This window comes from Lutzomyia longipalpis, chromosome 2 (assembly GCF_024334085.1).
Source record: "Lutzomyia longipalpis isolate SR_M1_2022 chromosome 2, ASM2433408v1".
NCBI classification, from domain to species: Eukaryota; Metazoa; Arthropoda; class Insecta; order Diptera; family Psychodidae; genus Lutzomyia; species Lutzomyia longipalpis.
In genome coordinates this window covers 32,802,858-32,823,708 of record NC_074708.1, presented here as the reverse complement: position 1 = coordinate 32,823,708, position 20,851 = coordinate 32,802,858, and the positions used below count along the sequence as shown (strand labels likewise).

General features: G+C 35.8%; 2 protein-coding genes across 4 annotated transcripts in view; both read left to right on the top strand.

The window, feature by feature from the left end:
- LOC129790107 (serine/threonine-protein phosphatase 6 regulatory ankyrin repeat subunit A) overlaps positions 1–7,739 on the top strand; it is a 31,054-nt gene extending 23,315 nt beyond the window's left edge. Inside the window, exons 10-15 of one of the 3 annotated variants that reach the window (XM_055827345.1) lie at positions 102–795; positions 980–1,069; positions 4,769–4,980; positions 5,410–5,538; positions 7,065–7,194; positions 7,405–7,739. In XM_055827345.1, the coding sequence (XP_055683320.1) occupies positions 102–795; positions 980–1,069; positions 4,769–4,980; positions 5,410–5,538; positions 7,065–7,194; positions 7,405–7,667 (1,518 nt within the window). In that variant the 3' untranslated portion in view covers positions 7,668–7,739. Of the gene's footprint in view, positions 1–101; positions 796–979; positions 1,070–4,768; positions 4,981–5,028; positions 5,259–5,409; positions 5,539–7,064; positions 7,195–7,404 lie in introns of all 3 variants that reach the window. The other 2 variants (XM_055827348.1, XM_055827347.1) reach the window with 2 other exon arrangements.
- Positions 1–20,851, top strand: part of LOC129790123 (WD repeat-containing protein 19) — an 829,031-nt gene that overhangs the window by 642,616 nt on the left and 165,564 nt on the right. The window lies entirely within an intron of this gene.

Genomic DNA, 20,851 nt, shown 5'->3' with positions numbered 1-20,851 from the left:
TTCGTTAATAAAGCTTCCTGCTTAGAATTGAACATAGACTAATCTTCAGATTTCAGAAGTAAAGATAAGTTCAGAAATAACGAATCAAATTCAAATTTTAGGAACTGTGGCGAGGGAGCCTCAACTGGGCAGGATGGCGAATGATGCTCCTCCTTGTAGCCTTTATCGTCATCCCACCTGTTTGGATAATGTTCACCCTTCCACTGGGCCACAAATACAACAAGATCCCAATCATAAAGTTCATGTCGTACCTCACATCGCACATCTTCCTCATGCTCCATCTTATGGTTGTCGGCATAACTCCTATCTATCCGGTCGTTCGACCCAATCTCGCCCCCTATTGGTACGAATGGGGCCTTCTGGTGATGCTGAGTGGTCTTCTGCTGTTCGAACTCACCAATCCCAGCGATAAATCCGGCCTGGGATCAATTAAGATCCTCGTGCTGCTGTTCGGGATGGCCGGTGTTGGGGTACACCTGTCGGGGATGATTTGGGTGGAGAAGACGTACTGGCCGACGCTAATGTACTGCCGAAATCAGTGCTTTGCTCTCTCCTTTCTCCTGGCGTGTGTACAAATATTGGATTTTTTATCCTTTCACCACCTGTTTGGACCGTGGGCCATCATCATTGGCAACCTCCTGCAGGATCTTGCACGCTTCCTCGCCGTGCTGGCAATCTTCGTGTTTGGCTTCTCAATGCACATCGTGGCACTCAATCAATCATTCCATAATCTCACGCCAGCAGAGATCAGAAGACTGCCTAGAACAGCTAGGGATGCTGGATACTTTAGCGATGGTGAGTCTCATTTTATCCCTTTTCCTGATCTCATTTAAGGTCTAAATACTTTTAAACTTGATCCCTAATTCAAACTAACGCAACGACCAGCAAAACTTCTCTTTCAGATCTTAATTGTAACTTAATTATCTCCTCTAAACTATAACTAACTATTCAAATAAATCAAATTTTCTATGTTCATTAGATATTCTAGGAGCAACAACAAAGGCAAAGCTAACATATCGCGAAGATCGTTCGTATTTCACGGACTATCGACGCAAGCACGCGAGAGAAAGTAAGTTGGGAATCCTTCATAGCAAAAAAAAAAGCTCTGTGTGTTGCATCATTCTCCTGGAATGGCAAAAAGGCTAAATTTCAAAAAAAAAAAAAAAACTCACTCTGTCTTGTTTAAATCATCAATAAAAAAATAAGATGAAGTATCCAGCTAGAAAAGTGCCGTCTGGTTTGCTGCCTGTTATCTATCTCTATCTGTCTGTTCGATGTTAAAATTCTTTTCTTATAATGAAAATTTTATACCTCTGATATGCCTCCTAATTTCTCAATGTTTATGCATTTTTTGTGTTTAACTAAATAATTTATTGTCTCTGTGATACTGTCTATGCTGAATGATTGATAAATAAGTTGATTTTCTCAAAGACTTTCCTTCTAAATAGGAAAGGAAGCATTTTTTGGGTAGACATCTTCATACAGTGGTGGTCATTAAAATGAAACGCTTAAAAATCTTATAAGACATCTATCATTAATATCCATCTCATCCATCTAGTTATATGTTCTCTTTTTCTAAAAAAAAAAATAAGAAGAAAAATATGTATACTACAATAATATCGTATTAAGTACCTGTAGAAGCAGTCAGAAATATATTTTAGAGGGTATTAAAATAATCTATTTTCAATTTTAAGGATACAAAAATTTAAAAAAAATATATATATTTAAAATACCAAATCAAAGTCAATCATAACGCGTCCAGTTATTAGAGTTGGTATACCACAACGCGGATGGGTCAGTCTATGCGTTGTAATTTAATTTTTAAGTACATAGTATTAGTAGGCAACGGTGATTTTTTTTATGAAATTCATCAATTCGAAAGACAAAAATGGTTATATCTCAAGTTCTATTGCACATACAGAAATTTCTTGACTAGTTTTGGAAAGGTATTGAAATAAGCTATAATCTGAAATATATTTCGATACATTTCAAGGTCACCTCCAGAACACAAAATTGCGGATTTTTGTTCTACCAAAACAGTTTTTTGCACTTTTCGTCTTAAAGGAATGGCTCTAGAGGTTTCTGATGTTCCAGAAAGTTATTGAGAATTGCAAAACCTTTAATTTGATACCAAATTGAGCACAATCGGATAATCCGTTCAAGAGATATGGCTCTTAGAACTTTTCAAATTCAAGAATTTTTCAAATGGCCATATCTTCTAAACGGCGACATAGATTTTCTTCATTTTCGGACTGATGAAAGATATTGAGTCAGGTTACAACATATCAAAATTTAAAAGATTTGCCTAATGGGGATTCGGAGATATTGCCCCTTAAAGTTATGCAATTTTTGTTTATGATTTTAGCGCCTCTTGCGGCCATTTTTAGAACTTGAAATGTTCTAAACAGTTGTAGGGCTTATCGAAACCTTTGATTTGATACCAAGATGGTCAAAATCGGTCAAGCCGTTCTCGAGTTATATCGAAAAAACACTTTTTGCTTTAGGCCGCCATATTTGCTAAACCGCTTGACCGATTTTCAAGTATGATTTATTGATGAAAACATCTCACTGAGCTCTACAACATACTAAAATTTCAGAGCTCTAGATGTAAGGGAAGTGGTTGACGGTATTTCAAAATGGCGGACGGCCGCCATTTTGGATTTTGAAAATGCGAAAAAATGAAAATTTACACCCATATTTCTATAGAAAACTTTAAACCCGAAGTCTCTATCTGTTACCGTTCTCGAGCTATAAGGCAAAATGTGGAGTCCGGGCCGGCAGGCCGGACGGCCGGATCAAAAATTTTCCACCACCATTTTCGTAAAGTGGGATGTCCAAAACGTGCTCATACCAAGTTTCAGCCCGATCCGAGGTGGTTGGTTTTTCCGACGATTACAATACTTGGTATGCCACGATTGTGGTATACCAACTAATTACAGGATATTGTATTTAAATTGACAACTTTTCACAATTTGTTTGTAAGATTCTAGCATTTTGACGTTTTTTTTATGTAACATTTGATTTCGTTTCACTTACATATAGGTATCGTTTTCTAAGTACGATTACGTTTTTCAATTTTTCATAGGTTTGGTTTTCCGTTTTTAGTGTCCTTTTTTTATTAATAATGTTAATCTTTTTTTTTCTTTTCTGACCTTTCTGACTCTCGACATTTCTTTAATTTCCTTACATATAACGTTTTCTTTTTGACTTTGAAATTTTGTTCATAACGTTTTACCAGTTTTCACAACGTTAGAATATCTTCATTAAATTGGACGTTTCTCTTGCTTTCTCACTATGACGTTTTTTAATTTTTATAAAGTTTTACGATTATTTTAACAATTAAAGTTTTTTTTTGCTTTTTGAAATTTCCTTACTGAATTTTCAATAAAATTTTAAACCAATAATAATATTTTTTATTTTCTTAAATAGATTCTGAAATGCTTAAATTTATAGGCAGCTAAGAGAATCTTATCTCCAAAAAGTGCCGTTTTTTTAGTGAAAAATGGTTTTATTTTAGTAAAAAAATCTTTGAAATCCCCACCTCACTCCCCATGGCTCTAAGAAAATATTTTCTTATGACAAAACAATAATTTTTAATTAAAATATGAAAAATAAATACATTAAACAATCTATAATAGACAGGTTTTTATTACAACAAAGAGAGTTCTTTTTCAAATTTATTTTGAAAAAACTTTTAAAATTTTTCCAAAAAATATATGAATTTTACAATTTTCTTAAATTTCTTTAACAAAATCATACTTAGGCATTTTCAAACAAAGTCTTTTCGTTTTTATATAACAATCAATTCAACTAGGCGCCTCCACTGTTATATCAGGTTAACCTCATAAAATGTAATTTTCCGCTTTAATTGTGTGAGCATGTCTACCCAATTTAGTATAATTTCTTGTCTTCTGTTAATTTTTAATTTTATAATTTCCACCTTTGTTTTTAGTTGATAGAGAAGATGATCGCTGCATTCAACTTATCGTTCTCTCTGATATTGTATAATTTAAAATCATATAAAAGCCTCATAAGTCAGTGTGCTAAATTCACCGCCGTGCTGCTGTGAAGAACGCCCAGCCATGTGAATGTTTAATAAATCCAGCCACACCAGACCTTTGTATCTGTTATACTCGTTCTAGCGAGAACTTGGTACGTGTTTTAAACAAACCCAAAAAAAATCCCTCAATTTGCAAGACTGTTTAACATCTAAGTTTGTTGCATTTGACGCATGTTGGTGTTTCACAGGATTGGCATAGAGAAAAGAAAAAGAAATAAATTAACATGAAAATGCTAACGCTTCAATGTTACCACCCTGTGATCTCAATTTATTAATTATTTATTGTGTGTCTCTTTATTTTGAGAAATGAATTTTCCTGCCGAATGCTTTTCTCCATATTGACTTGATTGATGTTTAAATTGCTCTTTATTTGTTGATAATGTTGATTTATTTGAGAGTGGAAAAAATGCTCGATTTTTGTGTGTCTACCTAAGTTTTGTTTTAGAGGCTGTTTGCTGTTGCTGCTGAGGAATGCTAAAAAAAAAGAAATGAAAAAAGATTTTTAATGCAGATCACAGGTGTATTGTGAATGTCCTTTTTTGGCACAGAGTGCAAGAGAAAAATATTTCTTTAGCTGCATTGCCTGAATAGCGCATTTTGAACCAAAAAATCATCGCATCATGATGAATCACAGCTAAAAAAAAAACATGGAGAAGAATCCTGAGAGAGGCTGCAAAATGTGATTAAACTAATGAAGAATTTCTTTAGAAAAAATGACACCGTGGGTGGCGTTTGAGCGTCTCTTTTTCGCCGTTTTCGGCCAAACAACACCCGATGACATCAACCCAATGCGCGATGCCCGTCCAGAGTGGACTGAGAATCTGTTTAAGCTCGTTTTTGGCGTTTATTTGCTGGTCTCGGTAGTTGTATTGATTAACCTCCTAATTGCTATGATGTCGGACACTTATCAACGTATTCAGGTAATTAATGCTGATAGCCACCCCCTCGGCATCTTCTTATCATTCCAGTTCGCATGAATCCCATCCTGTCGTTTGAACTCCTATTCTTTGCCGTGTTCGGCCAAACGACCACGGATCAGACACAAGTTGATCGTATCCCACCGAATACGGTCAAGACGCAACCCTATTGGACCGAATATCTGTTCAAGATTGTTTTTGGAATTTATATGTTGGTGTCGGTGGTTGTCCTAATCAATCTCCTCATTGCTATGATGTCTGACACATACCAGAGGATTCAGGTATTTGAATATACAGGCGAAGCCGTTTTTCTTTTATTTTCGGCAGCAACATGATGAGGAGCTCTACATATCACTTGATGAAGAATTCTTTGAAACCTTCAATTACTTTTTTTTTAAATTTTTTTTTGTAACGAAAATTTCTCTTTTTTAGGCCCAATCAGACATTGAATGGAAGTTTGGTCTCTCCAAACTTATAAGGAATATGCACAGAACAACAACAGCTCCCTCACCTCTGAATCTCATCACCACGTGGTTCATGTGGATTGTGGAACAAATTAAGGTACCTATTATTATTTTATTATTAAGTTCAATATTAGGAATATCGCGAATGATAAGATAAGTTTCTAAAAAAAGAAATATAAATATTTTAAGATCATTCTAATGCATATTTTTTTTAATATTCGGAATACTCTGAATATTCGGAATACTCTTGATATTCGTCAGTATTTAGAGAATGTTCTGAATATTCGTCACAGTAGTAAGTATTACGAATATCAGGAAATAATTCAATATTTTTTGAATATCGAGGGCTGCATTGTAAAACCGGCTAAGTCGGTGTGAGCTCCGAACCGACTTAGCCGGTTTTACAATGCAGCCCTCGATATTCTTTATTCTCTGAATAATCTTAAAATTCGTAAATAATGCGAAATATTAGGAGAAAATCTTAAAAGCTTTATACGAATATTCGTAATCTTTAGAGTCGAAATATTCTCAAAACATTCGAAATATGTTTTTTCAATTATTATACAATACAGTCGTGATCGTGCAGTAGGACCGTCGTCAAAAAAAGTTCTCCGCGGTAAAAAGGCTGCAGAATGAGGAATTTCGCCTTCACAGTGGGACAATTAGTACTATTGGAAAGGTAGGATACCAATTGTCCTACTACGAAGACAAAATTCCTCATTTTGAAGCCGTTTTACCGCGGAGAAGTTTTTTTGACGACGGTCCTACTGCACGATCACGACTGTATCAAGAATTACGTATGTTGAAAATATTCTAATTATGTAATATTATGCAAATATTTGTAGTATTCCGAATAAACATAGAGAATATTCAGAATATTTGTCACGCTATTAAATGAATATCACGAGTATCAGAAACTTTTACGGAATAGGAATAGGTACCTACTTGAAAATTATGTGAATATTCCTTATATTCGGAATAAAAACTTTAAAAATAATTAACTATTCGCAATATTCGCAAATATTTTGAGAATATTTTTTAATTTGAGCCGAAATTTTCTCTAAATATTATAAATATTTTACATAGATATTTTTTAAATAGTAGAAAAAAAAACACATTTATAAAACTTTGAGAATATCGTATATTTCTTTTTTAAATCCTACCTACTAAATATTCGAGTTGATTCCGAATATTTATAATATTGAAGAATATTTTAAATTTCTTAAAATAATTTTTAAAAAATTGAAAAATTAACGAAAGTTTTTGCCGTATCCTGAGTTAACATTTTTTTTTAATTATCCCACCTCACCCTAATTGGATCTAATGACCCCCTGAGTCAACATAAATATGGAATATTATTATTTTGAATAAACTTAATTTTAGCAAATGTCAAGAGAATTTTCTGAATATTCCGTAAATTTCGTTAAAAAATGATAAAGAGAATAATTCGCAAATTGTTTCTCAAATATCAGGAATACTAAATATTTTAAGTATATTCTTGCTAAAATCAAACTAATTAAGGCAATAAAATTATTAATAAATTAAATTAAAAGCTCAAGTCAAGCTAAACATCCTATACAAAAACGACTAATTAACTAAAAAACTTTTAATTCAAATTTCCAGGCAAGAATGACAAAGAGAAAGCGACCAAGTCTCGTGCAGATCATGGGCCAAATGCGCCAGGCGAGTCCACGATCGAAGGCTGGTGCCAAGTGGTTGTCGAAAGTAAAGAAAGGTCAGGTGGCTCCAAAAGGTTCGATATCAAGCGCATGAGCTTTTCTATATTGGTTACAAACCACAACATTTTTATTATTAAGTTTCTAATGATAAAAACCGAAGAAATTGTAGATAATTTGGGGCAGCTTCGTAGATAGATTTATCAAATTAATTTTTTCTTTTATTTTTTTTTAGCTTTTCTTTTGGTTTTTTCGAAAAATTTAATTTTTCTTCCCTTGCAATTTAGACTCGGTGGCTTTGTCTGTTGTGCACCTATCGTCACCTCTTGGATCACAAGTGAGCTTCAGTCAGATGAATCAGAATCGTATTGAGAATGTGGCTGACTGGGAGGCCATTTCGAAGAAGTACCGAGCCCTCGTTGGTGACAAATCCGAAGATTCGGGCTCAATGCGTGAATCCGAAGCGGAAAATAGCTCCCAAGTTGCCGAAGCTCCAGCACCGGCTGCCCAAATGGGTAACAATATTAATGCAGCACAGAATCAAGTGTAAACACTATGGGTGTGTTAGTTTCTAAGGGAATTACATTGTAAAGAACAAAAAAATCGTGAAAAAGTGCAATTAACATTAATGAGATAAAATAAAAATATTTGTTTATAGGTTTTAGCTTTTAAGAGAAAAAAAACGTGTGAGCCTTCAGCAATGTTTGTGCTTTAGATAAAAAAATAATTCTAAATATGTGTAAAAAATAAATTCTTATTTCCTACCTACCTGTATAGAATGAAAAAAATTGAGATTCTTTTGTAATACTCCTCTGTATGGGTTTGTACTTAATGAAAAAAAAAAGAAAATAACATAAAATGCACAATTTAGCTAAATTTACTAATTAGATGGAAAAGTCATTATACCTACAAATTGTTTTGTAAATAAATAATGGGATAGAAAATTTTCTTTTATTGATTTTCTCCTTTTTTCAAATTCTTCGATTTTCTCAAAGTGTTCCAGTTCTTTTGCAGCAGTCTGTTGATAAAAGCTCTGTAGCTGAGACACCTTATCTGAGACACAAACAGCCGTTACCCAGTAAGCAAAATCAACTATTTCTCAAATATTTAGCCCACGTGGAGACAATGACGTGGAATGGAATCTTGAAGATTTGAATTTTCTTTGAATTCCACTCAATATTATTTGTTCTATAACTTGAATAACTACTGCAGACTATAAACTGATTTATCAAATAAGACTTTATGATTAAATTCAGGGGTAAAATGAGGCTCAATGGTCACGGATAAATTTCAAGATTCTCAAATACTCCGCGGGAGTTCTTCACGCTCTCCATTCTTTCATATGCGGCAGCTAAACTTTCATCCTGAAAATGCGCACCACAAGAGTCCTCCATTTGAAATCAATCTCTCTCTCTCGCCTTCCTTTTGGAAATTTGAGATAATTTCTACGATATTCTTATTAAATGTATAACAATAAAAAATGGTCAATAATCTGTGACAAGGTGGAAGAGAAAGGGCCCATTTGGTATAAGAATCTTTCCCATTGTTATCCGTAATTCCCTAAATATTATCACGCGGTGTATTTTGACTTGTGAACAAATGAGCGCGCATTTATTTTTGGTTGAGAATACCTTCGGTTGCATCGCCGCACGATTAGGGGGCTCACTCTGTGCCTGCCTAAATGGTCCCCAAAAACATGACTAATTGCCAAGTGAGTGGCGTGAAGGATTGCATCTTCAATGTGAATCACGCTTTTAACCATCCATTGTGAGTAATCACCACGCCGAAAATTCACTCTTTAGCACCATTAAATGGCTCACCTTGGCATCCACACAAGCAAATTACCCCGTGCAGATCTTCCTTTAAAAAATTCAGCAATTTGTGTGCAAAAAAATGCTCAGCACGAAAAGCTAAATTGAGGGGATTTTTTGAGGGAAAGAAAAAAAAGTTCTTCACACTGACTGTTAATTTTCATTAATGGAATTTATTTTAAATATTAAATACATTTATATGTTAATTTTTACTCTTATTAGCTGTTTTTTTTTTGCTGACGAAAGGGTTGGAGGGAAAGTTTATTTTAACGATTTTAACCAAAACTTATAATTCTTTTTAATCTTATTCACGATAATATTATCGTAGGAAGTACTTCTTGATTCCGAATCTTGTACTTGTGTGACAGAATTTTTGAATTCTTAACATAGATTTACTTGCATAAATATGCAAAAAACGTATTATTTTATACGAAAGTCAAAATCGAAAAGATTCGATTAATAGAAGCGTTTTAGATCGTTTTACGTGAATGAAGAACTTCGGTTGAGAACTGACTTTCTTAAACAATTTTTAAATAAAATTTCGTGATGATTAAAAAAAGTCTTTACGTATTGTTTTAATTCAAATTAAAAAGAATGAAACGACTATATATGTATATATACATAGTATTTTGCTATCAAAAAACTTGAAAGAAAAGTCATCTTTTTTAGATAGACGATATCCCCGAAAGTTCACAATGATCATACGAATTTTAGATCTAAAAAATAAATTACATTTCAATTTAACTAAATACAGGGTGGCCAAGAAATTAGGGCATGATTTTAACCGCGAATAACTTTTGATTGGATTGAGATATCTGAAACAACCATGAGGTGTACGAGCGCTACCGAGAGGTAAATGTCGTCAAGCAAATACGCCTTAATAGACTGCGGTGGGCTGGTCATCTAGCACGTATGGATGAAGACGACCCAGCTCGGAAAGTCCTCTGGGGTAGAGTCTATGGCACGAGGCGACGAGGAAGGCCCAGCCTCAGATGGATCGACGGCGTGGACCAGGACGCCAAGTCAATAGGGGTGCCGAACTGGCGGACAGTGGCGCGGGATAGGGACAGATGGAGGAGGATCCTTGATCAGGCCAAGGCTGAAGACCAGCTGTAGCGCCGGTTAAGTAAGTAAGTAAGTGAGATATCTGAAAACTTCTGCCGCCAAAATACGAGGAAACTCAAAATTGCTGCTTTTCCTTGGGTGAGCGGGAATTTTCCTCTGACGAACACCGGAAGCCTCTAGCAACAAACTCAAAAAGTTTTATTTGCTTTTTATTTCAAGTCGATATCTTAAAAATTGGAGCTGCTAGAGCAAAAAACGTGAAAAGAAGCGTTTTATCGATGAAAAATATACTGCTTTTCATGTCAAATTAACGCTGAATTGCCCATGATGACAATATCTGCTTTAACTCAAAAATATTCTTAAAATGTTTGAATATTTGGTCCATAAAGTCAGGAAAGGCTTCTTTAATTCAAATTTAGTCAAATATTCAATTGTTTAATGATCTTTGGATCATTTTAATGGATTTTGAGAAAATCAACAGACATGAAATCCAGAATATTTCATTGTTTTCCATACAAATGGTAACTTTTACATTTTTTGCTCTAGCGGCTCCAATTTTTAATATATCGACTTGAAATAAAAAGCAAATAAAACTTTTTGAGTTTACGCATCTTTTGGTGGCAGAAGTTTTCAGATATCTTAATCCAATAAAAAGTTATTCGCGGTTAAAATCATGCCCTAATTTCTTGGCCACCCTGTACTTAAATTTATATTTTATTTTCATCTAACGGAAATTATGTATAGTACCTACATATCTAACTTCTATTATATATAATTCTTATGCACTTTTCACAATTTTCCTCAAAAAAAAAAACCTAAAATATTTCTTAAAAATCTAAAGCTTTTTTTTTTCAGGTAGATAAATATCTATAATTTAACATTCCGTGTTAGTTATAAAAAAAAGATTACATAAAAAAGAAAACTGAAACAGGTGTTGACATTGCATGTTTTCTGCAACTTATCATAATGCAAATTAAATTGCGAACATTATCAACGCATTGTGTAGCCACTTTAATTGCGATTTACTCACTTTTTTCACTCAAATTGTCGGAGAGGTTCTTTCCTGTGATTCCCCCCAAGACCATTCAGATGGGACAGAGGATCACGGTGTGGCAGCATGTGCTATGTACATAGGGAGAAGAGTCAATTCATCGGCACATTCAATAGAGGAGATAATTTTTTGTTCGGATTTCATTCATTGACTGGCAGAATTGCTGCCATAATTGCAATGGAGTGTGTGTGAATGGGCAAAATTAGAGGAAATGGAGAGAAAATATTGCAATGGAAAAAAAATAAAACACCCAAGTTGTGCGCACCAAGAATGGAGAGAAGTTGCAAATTATAAAATAATACCCTACACGCTGCAATTCTTTATTTTCCAACTCTTATTCCCGTTTTTCTTTGCAAATTTCCTGCGCTCATCGCGACCTCATGGTCATTATGCAAACTCTATGGGATCTCGCCGTGGATTTTAATCCAGCAGTCGATGGTGAGATTTATCTCTTTATTTTATACAAGCATTACTCTTACCGCGCATGGAGATTAATATGGGCAGAGTTGGAGATCGAAATCACGCCGCGGTACCCCCCCATAGTTGAGAGAAAGAGCTCACCTGGGTCTCCTTCGTATTATATATAATGGGAGTAGATCGCGCGATAGTGATCTCCAGGTGAGGCAAATCATGGGCCACGGAAGAACCGCTAATCCAGAGCTACTGTCTGTCCACTGCTGGATCAGAGAATCTCATCGCAAGATACCTTGTCACGGTCAACCTTCCCCCCTCGCGTGCCCTGGCTCCCTCCCCAGCATATATACCTTCTGCCCACTCTGCGTGAATCCCCGGAGGCAAAATAAGTTGAGGCCACTATCACACAGTCGCCATCTCGCTGCACTAAATTTCTCCTATGAAAAGTGCGTACACACAAGTCAAGCAAGACCCCACCCGAGGGTCTCCATAATCCTTCATTACATGGATTTGTCATAGATCACGCGTGAGTGAGCCTAAAACACCTCCAGCACGCCAGCAATCAAGAGAAACTCGAAGCGATAGGCTGAGAGATATCTACAATAATAATGCTTTGATCTGCAAGGTACATTCTGAACACTGTTAGAAATAGTTTGATTGTAAGAGATTACGTAAAAATAAATATTAAAATTATAAAAATCTCTTTATTTCATTTTCATAAAAAATTAATTTTTAAAATCATGTCTTAAAAATTTTTAATGTATCCTAGAAGCAGTAGGGGGCTCTTGGGATGCTTTATATGGTGAGGGCCAGTTGAAAATAAGCAGTTAGTTAGGAAAACATTTTTTAGTTAAATAATTTTTCTGTAGCTTACATTTATTTAATTCATGGATTAATTTCATGAATTTTTCATTTAATTGAGAAAACATTTTTATTTTAAAAAATATATATGAACAAAAATAAAAATCTTTTTATAATTTCAAAGAAAATACTTGTGCCTTATACTACTCTAATTTTTTTTTAAATGATTTAAAACAAATTAAATAAATTTCCAGTTTTTCTTAAAATTGATCTGAATATATTTTTATTAATAAAAGGACTTTCTTTGTTATGATTTTGCGAACCTTCCAAGATTGCTAAAGACTATAAAGTTGAGTTAATTTATTCCGAAACGCGTGAAATAATTTTATTTTCTAATTCAAGAAATTCTCAAAGACTTTTCTTCTATTTTACAGTTTTTTTTTAAATACTTACATATTTTTAAGATTTTCTCTGAATGTTACAACTAACATGATATGTCTGATGCATAAAATCACTTCAATTGCTAACAGTCAAAGAGTAATGAGGAAAAATTAAAAAGGGAAAATGGCACGTCGATACTTCAAAGAATCGACCCTATTCAGCAACCAAGAAATCCTTGAAACAAGAATTTCTTCTGAAATTTTAGCAATATCAAGGATTTCTTGGTCGCTGAAGATCTCGTATGGTGTGTTGTCTCTCGGGCGTCAATGAGACGGCTTTTTCCACGTGATTTTCGCCGAGTTGAGTGCTGTGCTTGCGTGTGATCCTCGCGCGACAAGGATTAATTTGGTGTTGCGGACGGCCGCGAAACTCCCGGTTTTCCATATTTTCCACGAGAAATGTGGTGGAACGCAGTAAAAGTGCAAGAAGAAAAAAACTGCCGCACACACAATCAGGGAATCATCTCGTTAGGAGTTTATGGTGGCTGAGGAAAATCACCTACGAGATCAAAGGTCTCCAAAATGAAGTTAACGACTTCATCTTAGAGATTGAGAATTCTGAAGCACACCTAGATGGTAAGTTTTCCTTTAATTAAAATAAAAACATGAAGAAAAAAAACAATTTTCTTAGCTTTTGTATATTTTTTTTTAGACTTTGTTTAACAATTTAAAATTAAAAGAACGCCATAGACTTTTTTTTATTCAATATTTCCATTAACGAAGTTAAGGCTTCACTGCAGGGTCCAACTGTAATTTTCATATTTTAATTCACATGAATTATAACCCAGGTTTAATATGTAGGTTAAATAAACGTATTTGGTTAAATTTTCCTTTCATTTCATTAAAAAAGGTAAAATAATAGTAATTATTATAATGAAATAAATTCCCTTTTAAGGCTTCCTCTCAATACATATTGCAAAAGATTCCTCAGCAAAACACTCCCCAAACTGCCTCCCAATCTTTGTGAGAAGAAGTGAAAGTCTCATGGGAGGTTTATGCACAATGATGCTCCATTTGTCACAATAATGTCATCAATGCATGATTTTTCTTTACATAATTTAGCTGGATGTGGTTCGCTGCTCTATCGAATTCCCTTTTTGCATTGATATTCTCTCTTTTCGCACCACATTCGCAAATTGGATGCTGAGCATCCGCTCTGCAAAACGATTTGACCGCGGCGCGATGAAGGTGTGAAGCAAAGGCACGCCGACCTGTAATCAGGGCGCGTTAATAGGCGACTTCATCGCCAGCAGCTAATTACCTTCTGGTGTTGCTCTTGCGTTGGGAGCGCAGAGAATGGCGATGGGGCCTCCTCGCCGAATTCTTCCTTTCATGGGATTTCACCTTCATTTTATTGCAATTTGCGTATAATCATTTCACGGCTGCTCTGCAAAATCGCCGTGCAATGGACAGCCGGGCATGGTGGGGTCTCTCTCTCCATGAGAGGACCGCGCAACAAAGGGTGGCGAGAGAGCGGGAAAATTATTGTTATTTCGTGCATTAAGGCGAATATGTATGATCAATTAGGGGGATTTATCATTCAACCTCTCGATATTTTAGCGGGCATGAAGGAAGAGGAAGGCGGGAGGGGGGGAGTTAGATGTTTAATTAGCATTCTTAATAGGTATCACAAAGAGCGGGCGAAAGTGTGATCCCAGCCGGGATGATCCCGATCGTTCCCACGTGATCTCCATTTAATTCATACGTTTCAATTGTTGTAACCGCCACGATGGCAAAAGCTCGCGATGGAGCGGCGATCGGGATGAATTAGAACGCGCGCAGATTGGAGGGGGCGTGTCGATCGGTTGCCGACAAAGCGGTCGGTCGTTGGCAATGAGAAGGAATTGCGGTGCAAAATGCATCCAAAATGCACCGCCGAGTGGTTAAATGATGAAAGGCGAGCAAAAAGGACCGACAAACACGCGGAATCAGCTCACCGTATGACAGGTGGGGTGGTGAGGCGGGTGGCAGGGGGAGGGTTTGCGCGCAAAAGAGTGCGAGAAGACAAAGTGAGGAAAATTACGCGCCAGCCGTTCACTTTATGCCCCCTCTCAGATGGGGGACATTAAAATTAATTAGCCCCCGAGACCCAATGGATATATGTATTATATATAGGAGCCCTCGCGCGTCCCTTTGACGGCTACGGGCTACACAACACATATATGTGGCTGTGATAGTCCGCTGACACGACGATTTAACCCTCTGCGGACACTCAATCATGGTGCCTTCATTAGCGTGAATATATACATCTGCATGGCTACACTTCTTCAACTTAATTAAATTTCACACTTTTTTGGTGAAATCCATTCGCAAGCATATTTTTCTGGGGGAGAGAACTATGCTCTTTTATTGTTAATTTGAGAATTTAAAAAATTCACAGCTTTTGTTAGCAAGTGATTCTATGAGAAATGATGCAAAATTAATAAAGAAAAAACCAGAAAATTTTGACAAAAAAAATAATATTAAAATTCATGAAAAAAAGAGAAAAAAATGAAACAATGGGCCTTATTCAGCGACAAAGAAACCCTTTAAATTCGCTTGAAATTTCAGTACAAAATTCAAAGATTTCAAGGGTTTCTTGGTCGCTGAATTAGGCCCACTTTGGGACAACTTAATGTCGTCAGACGCGCTTCGACTGACGTTTGGTAGCAAACATCATTTTGTTATAATCTATGAAAAAAAGGCTCAGATATGTTTCAGTTTACTGATTTTTTTTGGTAAGTATAAATATCTTAGTTTTCTTGTAATCTATGTATATTGTTCTATTTATGGTTTTATGCACTACATTTTAGCAAATCTATGGCAACAGGATGTACGATCCACGTGGTCGCATTCAAAATGGCGAACCCTTACGGTACACCTTATATGGGGCAACCTCAGTCCCCCCAGGCTCAACGGCTGATGATTTTTCACCAGAAGGGGCAATCGAACCCCATGGAAGTCCTTCTGCTATTGCTCCAGGTACTCCACATGAGATTTTGCCACAGGGAACCTCAGAGCAATCCACCCACGGAACATCAATTGGGGCAACCTCAGCCCCCCGAGGCTCCGAGGCTGATGATTTTTCACCAGGAGGAGCAATCGAACCTCCATGAAAATCCTTTGGGTATTGCTCCAAGTGCTCCACGGGAGATTTTCCCACCTAAAATCAAAAACAAAATTTTCGATAAGTTTACGATGAATATATCGAAAACGGCGACATAATTTTTTTCATTTTTTGATATGTTGTAGCTGACTATATTATCTATCACCATGCCAAAAAATGAAGAAAATCTGTGGATCCGTTCTCGAGATATACACTTCCAAAGTTGGAATGTCATATCTCGGGTTCTACAAGTTCGATCTTCATCAACTGAAGCGCAAATAAATTACTCTAGCATCATTTAGGATTATCTTTAATACTATCTTTTATTGCTTTTCTTCCATGAGCTTTTTGTTGTGTATTTAAAAGTCATAGTTGTCTGTGAAATTTTCCTTGTTAATTTTCATATAAAATTTTGATGTAATAAAAAGCTGATATTAAAAATATCTGTGAAGACTTTTCACTTTTTACAGCAGGTAAAGGGGGGTTAAAGCTTCGTAGCACGAGCATAAATCACAAAATTGCAAACCTTTTTGGCTTGTCTCTGTGCAGCGCAAACCTTTTTTCCTCTATGCCGAACAAATTCCCCCAGAGTGATACTTTTGAGACGAAGAGTGCTCCATCAGAATAATTTGCACCACTCGTAATCAGATCAGCAACTTCTCCGTGGAGGAGGTGGAGTAGATGGTGTTTGCTGGCAAAACGTGTGGAGCGCAACGTTGTGTATAGATGTTCTTCTATGTGGTCCGCCTCTTTCGCAACGAATTTTTGCATCACACAATATTTATTTCCGTTTGCAGCCACCTTTCAACTCTTATCAAGATCCGCAGAAGAAGTGTTCGCGCTCCTTTGAATTGTGCCGATTGCATCCGCATCGAGCCCACGGCCCAAATGGCTTAGATCGAAGCCTTATTTTCTGGCCAACAAACGAGCTTTTTTGCCGCACGGCGTACATGGGAGCGAACCAGATATTCGTGTGACTGCCCGCTGCATAGGAAAACATGTTATCGCACATATTAATTTCTCAGATGATTTACGCAACTTTAAACACCGCTCACAGGGTTAGAGGTATGGCCATCCCGAAGAGATGTATTGCAAAGAAGAAAGGTGTTTTTCCTGTTCTAGGATCTCATCTCCGCGTGTGTGCGCGCGCGAAAGAGCACCTTGAGAGCCCCGGAGAGATTCCATGATACATTTTGCGGTGCCATGCGATACACAATGGGTACACGAATGGTGCCCTCAGGGTGTGGGGGTGGTTTAGATTTCTCATATTTAAAATGCAATATTTCATTCATTCAAATACATAACTTCTTGCATACCTATATTGAGAACACATTTGTACAATTTGAGTACATTCCTACAAAGAGCTTTTGCAAAATCGCAAAGAGCAGGTTGGTTGAATTTTAAAATTAATTGAAAAAGGAATAAATCGTTTTTAGATGGTCCAAACCGGATAAATTATACCGACTTATTTACGTATTCTTGAGGCGAATTTAATTTTTACTATTAGATTGTATTAAATGTTATGTCGGAGAGTTTGATAAAGAATTATTCTAAACGTTTTTGGAAAAAATGAAAACGTTGCATTTTTCATTCGTAATTTTCTGAGCGTTTTTCCGTATATAATTCACAACAATGAATTTTTCGAATTTTCATCATTATTCAAAGGGTTTGGTTCTTCTATTCGATTAATCGATTAAGTAGTTAAATCGGTTATTAGCTTAATCGATGGAAACCGATTTAAACTGAAAATAAACCGTTTGATCAAATAACTCAATTAACCTACTTAAAACCGATTTTCGTCGTTTAATTTGATTTTTTATTTATCCATTAAAGTTTAGGAATGATAAAATTAATGGTTTCAACGGGTGAGGCCATCGTTCCTTAACAATAAACTGAAAGAAATTAAAACGCAATATTTTCTACATCCGTTATGGACCTCCTAAAACGCTTAAAACGGATTTTAATTTTACAAGAAAACTTGGAAATTATTGTTGCAAGAAAAGACATTTCGGAAGAATTTCTTCAAGAGCATAAAGAAACATTTATTGTAATAAGTTTTACTTCTATTTCTTTCAAAGAAGCAAACAGGAAAAAAATATTGCTTTGTTGAAAAAATGAAAAAGTCACAGAAGATCAATTTATCAGTCCGTCACCCCAAGCTTCCGGGGATGGAATCAGGGACAGACACACACCCCTTGATAGAGCTAAAGAAACCCTCACTTTTGCTTGGAAATTTATCCCCATTTGAAATTTAGGAGCCACAATATGCAAACAGAGTATCATTTGTGATGGCAAAAACTTGGCATAATTCGCCCATTTCTATTCAAATGTCCACTTCAATAACGACAGCAATAAGATTTCTGCTCTTACACCGCAAACCGATGACCAGCAGTTTATCCATCCGCCCTCCGTAGCAGCAGTTTTGCCCCAGCAAATGGAATAAATTTCGTGATATCGCTTTTCCACTTCTCATGTGTGGTGGTGGCCACCCACAAATCTCGCATGGAGTTTTTCCTCCCCTCACTGTCCTGGGGGTGGCTGTGTGGTGGTCCAGGCGATGGCGGAAAAAACCACTTTGCAATTTATATCAAATGATAAATTTCATATCTCACCCTGAGATTATTTGCAGTGGCAAATGTCCAAGCAAGTTTGTACCACCAACAACAACAACTAAACAAAAAGGGTAAGGATGGGCGCATCCCTTTTTGCCATGGGATTCGATTATTGTTGAGGAGAAAATATGATTCGGTCGGCAAATTTGAAAGGACGCGCTGGGGGATTTAGTGCAGAAATCTAAATGGAAGATGACATTTTCTGCTTTACTCTGCTCAATGCTTTCCTTTTTTACAACTCACCTTGATTTTCTTTTTTTGCAAGACCACCCTCTGTGGTAACTTCTTGCAAGAATTATCCACCCCCACTTTATGCTCCATAATTCATAAATAAAAGGCATGTAAGTTGTGTATGAAAAAGCTGAGCAATATAAATGATAGTAAAGAGATAAGCCAATACATCATGCAAAGGGACAAAAATATTGAATTCCACGTCAATTTCATCATTAATTATCATGGGGCGAAAAAATGGTGGAATTTCATGCGTTGGAAACGAAAGCAAAGTGCTTCTCATGGTGCGTCTCAAATGGTACAATTCAATGATATACCTTCAAGTGCCCCAAGAATGGACGTATTGTAGAAAAATTCTTGAAATAAGGATTAAACCATTTGGTGATCAATCAAGATTACAAATTGCTTGTGGCGCACGTTAAATGGCCAGTAGCTAAGGAGTACCAACACATAAGTCACCTCTCAGCTTGGCACCATCGAAGGTGTCTCTCGAGAAAAATTCCATTTCGCCGGCTCATCCCCCTTTTTTGCTGCCCTCCTGCGTATACCCAAAAAAAAATCCAGACCACGCGGGATATATTTCAAAATATTTTGGTGTCTCCACAGTTGGTATCGTCGTTGAATTCCTTTTTAAGCCAACACACACTGTGTGTGTAAACAAGGTCCTTCTTCTTTGATAGCATCACACAAAAGGAACTCGCTGTTCCTTTTTTTTTCTTCTTCTTCAATACGTTGTGTCTCTTCTCATATAAAGGCAATAAAATGCCGGGAAGAGGATGAACCGCAAAGGTGTGCACATTGACAGTGTCCACACCGTTTAAGGCCCCTAAAAATGGGGCGTGCTAACACAAAATTTGGACAAAACCCAAATGTATGGTGGATGAATAGGAAACCACAATGCATGTGAAATGAATATGCCCATTGAAGTAAAATTGTATGGAAAGTTTACAAAGTTACGCGTAATTATTCTAGGAAAAAAATTTCACCTGGCACAGTATGAGGCAGTGCTAATGCAAATTTTACATTCACTAAATTCAAAGAGTTTTAATACAGATACTACGCGGTAAACAAATGATTGAGCCAATAAAAACTCAATTATGATTGAATCAATCAGATCATAAAATTCAATGATCAATGATTGACAAATCAATTGAGCCAGTCAATCTATTGATCAATCATTGGTCAATTATGGGTCAATCTCAGGTCAATTCTGATTAATCTATAATTGATCATCTATGCGGACCTACACTGCAACTACACCCTAACTATACCTCAATCAATTACTGATCATGGATTGACCAATTATTGTTCATAATTTTTTAATCAATCAGCTGGTCAATTTATGCTCAATTGTTGATCAATCAATATTGAAAATCAATATTTAGTCAGTTTTAACTCAATCAATTATTGATCATGGATTGACTGACCAATTATTATTTATCAATCTGATTGATTCTGGGGAATCATCAGCGATGATGGCACCTCTTTATAAATCATATAAATTAATAAATCTGATTGATCAATAGTTGACCGATTATGCAGATTTACATTGACTAAATTTTAAGCTCAATAATTGATAAATTATTGGCAAAATTTATTTACTGGGGTTATCGGTAAGAAATTGTTAAGAATTTAGAAATATCCTTTTTTTTAATACTTTGGATTTTAGCTGTGATTTTTCTTATATTGTAGATTTCAATTTAAATTTTAAGACAATGACGTAAAAATTATTATTTAACGTTGTATAAGTTGGGTAATTTTTATCTCAAAAATTATTTCTCAGAATAAAATTTATTTTATATATTATATATATTCCCAGCATTTTGTTATATAAAATATTGTTTTGATATTGTTATATGTTTTTAAGGATTATATGAGAAAAGAAGCGATAAAAGAAACCTTATTTTCTAATATTTTTAATTTTTCAGATGCATCTTACACGGTTTGCGTTCTTGATGTCACACTCTGTACCTTTGAAGCCTTTGGCAAATTTTAAATATTAATTCCAAAGATTACAACCAGGAGTCTTTAAAATCGAATTGAATGAACATCTCTTAACTCCGGAGACATTTTAATCAGAACTCGGGACGAGATATAGAGATTGTCATTAGTAATGCCAATGATGAAGTGCCAAATGGCTTAGGAATGCCCACGCAGTCATCATCCACCTACGTGTCTGCATAAAATGAACTCACGAGCTGTTTATTTGCAAAAACTTACGAGA